The 7,500-nt window shown below is 41.2% G+C and overlaps 1 protein-coding gene across 1 annotated transcript in view; it reads right to left on the bottom strand.

Annotated features, from left to right (window-relative positions):
• Positions 1–266: 266 nt before the first annotated feature.
• The window catches only part of LOC121860479 (cuticle protein AM1239-like), a 24,116-nt gene continuing 16,882 nt past the window's right edge, over positions 267–7,500 (bottom strand). The window contains exons 3-4 of the mRNA XM_042357635.1: positions 862–1,015; positions 267–697 (exon numbers count right to left, since the gene is read on the bottom strand). Coding sequence (XP_042213569.1) covers positions 478–697; positions 862–1,015 — 374 coding nt within the window. The 3' untranslated portion in view covers positions 267–477. The remainder of the gene's footprint in view (positions 698–861; positions 1,016–7,500) is intronic.

The raw sequence follows: 7,500 nt of genomic DNA on the forward strand, positions 1-7,500 counted from the left end.
TTTTGTTTTTTGCTTCTGGTTATAATACTGGTAAGGTTTGTATCCAGTCTTAACGCGAGGCTGCCGGAATCATGGGTAAAAAATTACGTCTATTTCTTCCTATAGTAATTGTCATTTTTATCTCTTCAGTAATGAGGTTGATGTACCAACTTTCTGTGTTTCAGAATATTTATTTTTTTCCAAAGTAAATAGTTTGACAGATCAAGTGATGTCTAATATAAAATTATTGAATAATTTTAAGGAAGGTAACAATAAAAAATCTGCCATATATTGCTTCTTTTTTAGTCATTAAATACAAAATATTTACAGTCGTACGTTTTTAGTGTTCATCACAAAACAAAACATCAGTAAGTTAACGAAAGACGAGACGAATACGTCCAAGAATTAAACAACGTCACATTGCGTCACGCAGCGTCACCAAGACCAGTGCGTTATGTTACTGGTGGGTGAGGAAGGTCAGTATGACTCAGACATGGTCTACCGCCGGCCGTAGCTCCTGCTGGGGGTAGAGGGACGGGGAGCTGAGGGGGCGGAGTACCGGTTACCAGCGGCGTCTTCCAGACGAGCCTTCTCGATCTGGGCGATGGCGTGGGCGGGGAGAGGATGGGGCGTGGGCAGCAGGTCAGACTGTACCTGGTAACCTGCACCGTCGGCCACGAAGGAGAACACTCCTGGAGTACCGTCGGGGAAGGTGAACCTGGAATGGAAGGACTTGTTTACCTCAAGTACCGCCCTCACGCTCACATATGTAACCATCAACTATATTCACTACAACTCTTTTATAATATTTTGTAACACCAGTGAGAGTAACTTAACCAAATATTAACCTGAACCAGAATATTATACAGTGACAATACTCACGACCATCCTCCCTGAGACGCCACGGCGCCAGTCTCCCCCTGGGGGGCGCCCTGCTCATGACGACTGATGCCGTCACCAGTCTCGAACTCGAAGTTGTAGTTGCCGAACTCATCAGGTCCCTGACGCTCGTCCTTCAGGATGGGGACTACAGGACCTGAGGGAGCGTTGTAGGATGGTGGGGGCGCCCCATACCTCCTCTGGGGCGTCGCGGCCACCACAGCCACTAAGACACACACGACCAACTTCTGAAAGAACGAGTTTATTTATAGTCGTGAGCTCCTTAAGTGCCGGGTCATTTTACTCATGTAAGTAAGTAATACATGTGCTGTATATGATCAACATACTGTATAGTGTAGTGTGTGATGCTGGACACCATCATCCTGTGTGACCCCGTGTCTGTGTGAGGACCTCCCTAATATACCTCCACAGACTTTCTGTCTGCTGAACAAGTCTATAAGTTCTGAATATTTAGCTGACTTGACCTTATGATGGATAACATACACGATAGTGACCTTATATAACCAAAAGTATTGAGAGGCGAGAGGAAGACAAGTATAGTAATGGCAGGGGGAGAGAGAGAGAGAGAGAGAGACGTACAGTGTACATGATGGTGAGTTCACAGCAACAAGTGTAGGGAGGAGACCACCGAAGACCACTTATATACTCCCCACCTGACCTCCCCCACCTGACCTCCCCCGCCTGACCCTCACCTCACCACCAAGGTCACCATCTTCACTCTTGCTCTGGATAATGTCTTCACAAACAAGTTCTCCCATTTCGGTACAAAGTTGTTTTTGTAAATTACTGTATCTAACTTTCCACGACATTTCATCACCTGGATGACGTAGTGTGGTGATAAGTACTCACCTGAACTTTCGAATGAAGGTAACGATGAGTTTTTTTTAATAATTTTTATCTCAACACTTAATTAATATTATATGACTATAACGCTGAATTATTTATATAAGTCGTACGAATTTTTTTATTATTTTTAAAAGAGCAAAACTATTTACAGTAGTTGTTCTGTGTTTGTGTTATTATTACTGTTGTTGTTATAAGAACATAAGAAAATAAGGAGTCTGCAATAGGCCGGTTGGCCTGTGCATGGCAGCTCCTGTCGAGAGTTACTACCACTCTCTATCCTCCATGAATCTATCTAGCCTCCTTTTGAAACTTTCCAGAGTTCCCGCACTTACTACAAAGTTGCTAAGCTTGTTCCACTCGTCCACCACCCTATTTGTGAACCAGTTCCTTCCTATCTCCCTCCTAAACCTAAACTTATCCAACTTGAATCCGTTGCTCCGAGTCCTATCCTGCTCGGATATTATAAGAACTTTATCTATATCCCCTTTATTGATTCCTTTCACCCACTTAAATACTTCTATCATATCTCCCCGCACTCTTCGTCTTTCTAGGGAATGCAAGTTAAGTTTCTTCAACCTATCCTGATATGGAAGGTTTCTAAGTCCCGGAATCATTTTTGTCATTCTTCGCTGCACCGACTCTAGTGAATTTATATCCATTCTATAATAAGGGCACAAGAACTGAACCGCATAATCGAGGTGCGGCCTGACTAGCGCAAGATATAGTTGCAATAAGACCTCTGAACTCTTGATACTTACACTTCTAGATATAAAACCCAATACTCTGTTTGCCTTATTTCGAACATTAACGCACTGTTTTCTAGGCCGTAGGTCCGGGCTTACAAGTACCCCTAGGTCTCTTTCACAAGTCGACTTCTCTAGGTTGATGTTGTTAAGGCTGTATACCTTCACAGTTAATAGACCACCACTATCACCACCATTCACTGCTCTAACTCAACCTCCTTAACAAAGACACACTAACTCATTCATGTATTCATATATATATAAGCTTCCTCTACTACTCGCAGTCAGGTTAGTAGAAAATTAATGACCTAAGTAATGAAGGTAGGCAATAATACTTAGAGGTCACGTATCTACTTACCAATTCCCACTGGCTAAGGTCTGACAATGTGGGTGTAATTAGAGGTCAGCTATTATTAGGTTAGGTTAGGTTAGGTTAGGAGTAAATAGGGTTTGTAGTTATTAATAGATTATCATTCTTGTCAATAAAAATTATATGTCGTTAATGCTCACAAAATCGATCGACAAGCTCACGGGAATTAAAAACAAACAAAAACATTAAAATATTCGCTTGTTGAAGTTTATAGGATCGTGTGTTTAATAAGTTACGAAATTTTGTACCAGAGTTGTGTGGTTGGTGAAGCACGCAGCCAGTAGTTATGGTAATGGTAGGTCCAATCAGTCCCTAAATCACAGGTAAATCAGGTGACGTACGTAGCCAGTAGTTATGGTAATGGTAGGTCCAATCAGTCCCTAAATCACAGGTAAATCAACACAGGTAAATCAGGTGACGTACGTAGCCACTAGTTATGGTAATGGAAGGTCCAATCAGTCCCCCCAAAATCACAGGTAAATCAACTTAATTAACCTTAATACAGTTATGTAGAAGGAACATTATCTAAAAAAAAGTTTCAAGTGATAGGTTAGGTCAGGTTAGGTCAGGTTAGGTTATAGGAATCAGAGGTTGAAATCACATGTACAGGTGTTGAGAAAGAAGGCAACACACACACACACACACACACACACACACACACACACACACACACACACACACACACACACACACACACACATACACACACACACACACACACACACACACACACACACACACACACACACACACACACACACATACACACACACACACACACACATACCACACACACACACACACACACACACACACACACACACACACACATACACACACACACAACACACACACACACACACACACACACACACACACACACACACACACACACACACACACACACACACACACACACATACACACACACACACACACACACACATACACACACACACACACACACACACACACACACACACACACACACACACACACACACATATCGCTTTAATTTGCCTTTGCTGGTGCTTAAGGTGTGTTTATTGTACATGTGCTTCATTCTATGTGCTTCATTTATGTGCTTGAATCTCATTTGTTTCACTCATGTGCTGCATGTTTTATTTATGTGCTTCACTCTCATGTTTCAGTCTCTTGAACTTCACTCTCATGTGTTTCACTCATATGCTTCACTCATACACTTCACTCTAACATATTCTCGTGCTTCAGAGTCCCCTACTTATCGTAAAAACACAAACCAATTCATAAAACTTCCGACACAAACCATGAAAGATATATTCTTATCTTATCTCTGACCTGTCTGCAGTACGTGACGAGATAAGATCACTCGAGACTCTCACAGTAATCATAACTAATACCAGAAAATTTCACCGTAAAATATCGTACATCTTATTTTTCACTTTCTCGTTGACTGATACGATTCTTGTTCCTCGTTTAAATACCCAAACAATCCTGGGTATTTATTCACCTGAAGCCAGAATAATTAAGACAGGTAATAGCATTCGTTAACAGGTAAATCTTATAAAGGTAAATCTCAATATATTTTCAAGTTTTTGTAATTAAACATAAAATTAATTTGATTCTCTGTAAATAGCAAGTCATTCCTTAATAATTACCTGTATGTGAAGGAAAATTATTAATGATTAGCTTACCTGTTTAATTATATCAAGAACATAATGTAGAATGTTACAGATTTTGTTACAGGTGACAGGAAGGAATGACGTAAGAGACTTGTTTACCTGAATACATATCATCGCTTGAGCCTCCACATAAGATATCTGGCTCAACATGACTCGTCCCCTCCTTCTCTCCTTCCCTCCTTCCCTCCCTCCCCACTTCCCTCCCTCCTTCTCTCCTTACCTTCACTCCACACCTTTCTTACTGGCAACAACAAATGAATAAACTTGATTTGTTCCGTGTTGTTGAAGACCTGATTATTGTAGTGTTTTTTAATCTGCGAATTCCCTAACCACCAAACATCTAAAACACACACACACACACACACACACACACACACACACACACACACACACACACATACTACGAATTTATTGCAATAGTAACATCATGGGGGAAAAATTTTTAAGTGGGTTATTGATGCTGAGGTTAAGTCCTTAGAACAGGTTTGATGGATAAATATTTGGTCTAGTCAGAGTCTTGGTGTGTGGGTGTGAAGTGACTGGCTTGAAGGGTTAATGGGTTCTGATTATAATTGGGCCTCAGTTTTAATGGGTTCTGATTATAATTGGGCCTCAGTGTTAATGGGTTCTAGTCTTAATCGGGTCACAGTGCTAATCGGTTCTAATTATAATTGGGCCTCAGTGTTAATGGGGTACTGCTCTTAATTGGGCCTCAGTTCTAATGGGCTCCGAAGTGTATAAATGGAACACTTGGCCGAATAAAGATCATATAACAAAGGTACTTAAACTATCTAACACAGGAGTGAGCAGGTACCAATGGTTTTAAAATTAGACAAACTTACATTTAGGTGTTAATTATGTAAACACGGATTTGGAAATAGAGTTGTGGATGAGTGGAATAAGTTACCGAACATCATCATTAACTCGAACACACTGGGAAGCTTTGTGTATCGGTTGGACAGATAGACAGAATGACTAACTGAGATAGAGAGAGGGATAAACAAACAGAAAGACACAGACAGGCAGACAGACAGACAGATAGATAGATCTTACCTTCATTTCCTACCGTTTATGGAAATGTGGTTTTTTTTTTCCAGTAACCTTGGAGATGCTTCTGTTGAGAGAGAGAGAGAGAGAGAGAGAGAGAGAGAGAGAGAGAGAGAGAGAGAATGCTCTGACCCTCTCAGGTAATAGTGAAGCAAAATGTGATTTATTTTTCTCGGTGCTCCAGTCTTCTGCTGACACCAATGTTGACACCAAGGTCGGTTATTCTCCATTGTTTAGTGGCGTCAGCTAAGTCTCTCCACTCACTTTAGGACTTGTACAACTTTCTACTGGCATGAATGTTTATGTGTCCTTCTACCGACACGAACGTTATATGTGTATGTGGGTATTTATATGTATGTACACACGGTAATAAAAACTACAGTTACAATTCCTGCGCGAAACAAACTGACACTACAGACGAAGTGTTTCAAAAAGGCCCCTGAGGCATTCTTCCTATTGGTAGCCCAGCGGGTGTATGGGTTCGGCCGCAGGTGATCGAAACAAGTAATCGGCACTGTGAAACGAGTCAGAGTTACTGCTGCCACACTAACACAATTTGAAACTTGATTGGATCTCTATGTCTCATTTCTCCATGTTGAATACACATTGTGAGCGATTTTGTAACAGCCTAATGATGTGATTTACGTAATTAGTGTTACCAACATTTCCTGATATCTTACATAAAGATTGTGTTTGTTATATGAACTGTGGAGCTATTCAGATGTTTCAGAACAGCATGGTATATATTCCAATACGAATGACGAATGACATAATGTGGCATTAGCCCAAAGTGAAGTAGCAATACAAATACAGATTCGAAATTCGGTTGCAAAATAATCTTATACCTTGACTATATCCACTAAATCTTCTAAATATATAACGCATTCCTATATAGTCACTCATCCACGCATTCCTATATGGTCACTCATCCACGCATTCCTATATGGCCACTCATCCACGCATTCCTATATGGCCACTCATCCACGCATTCCTATATGGTCACTCATCCACGCATTCCTATATGGCCACTCATCCACGCATTCCTATATGGCCACTCATCCACGCATTCCTATATGGCCACTCATCCACGCATTCTTATATGGTAACTCATCCACTTCCATGGTTACTGTAGTCCACGGTTTAACTTATCTAAATATACTGACATTCTCCAGTCATATTGTAACAAAATAATTCAATATTGTCAATGAAATAGCAAATTTAGGCCTACCATATCTTAAGTACGAAATGTCTCACACTCAGGCCTACCAACCCTCGTGAGACAACGGGAATGTTCAGTTCTTTTACCGAGTGTACGTTTGTGTGTGTGTGTACAATACGGCACTATGGTCGTTATGACTCAGTGTACTAGATGTTATTTTCTCATCCTCTGGTCAGCCTTTTACTGCATTAGCCCTTCTTAGGTGACTCAGTCCTATCAAGTGATGCCATTAGCGTGTGTAGTAATTCCTGGAGAAAATAGTTACTGGACAAAATATCTACTGGACAAAATTCTGGACAAAGTTCCCACTGCACAAAATACCTGCTTGATAAAATACCCACTGGACAAAATACCCCATTGGACAAAATACCCACCACCCACCCAACCACTCACCCACTCACCCACCCACCCAACCAACCCACCTTCCCAACCTCCCACTCACCCACCCACTCACCCACCCACCCACTCACCCACCCACCCAACCAACCCACTCACCCACCCACTCACCCACCCACTCACCCACCCATTATCTTTCACGAATGAATCAAACTTCTCAACCTAGAATCCCCTATCACAAACAAAGTACACCTTCCTGTCTTCCGTTTAATGAGTGGTTATTATTCCTTTTAACATGCAAATGAACCTAACCTAATTTGCATACGAAAAAGGTATTTGTAGAGAGCTTAATTAACCTGTCTTATTAAGGGACTTTTGGTCAGGGGTGAATTGTAGTCC

This window comes from Homarus americanus, unplaced genomic scaffold, assembly GCF_018991925.1.
Source record: "Homarus americanus isolate GMGI-L3 unplaced genomic scaffold, GMGI_Hamer_2.0 scaffold8150, whole genome shotgun sequence".
In the NCBI taxonomy this organism is placed as follows: domain Eukaryota; kingdom Metazoa; phylum Arthropoda; class Malacostraca; order Decapoda; family Nephropidae; genus Homarus; species Homarus americanus.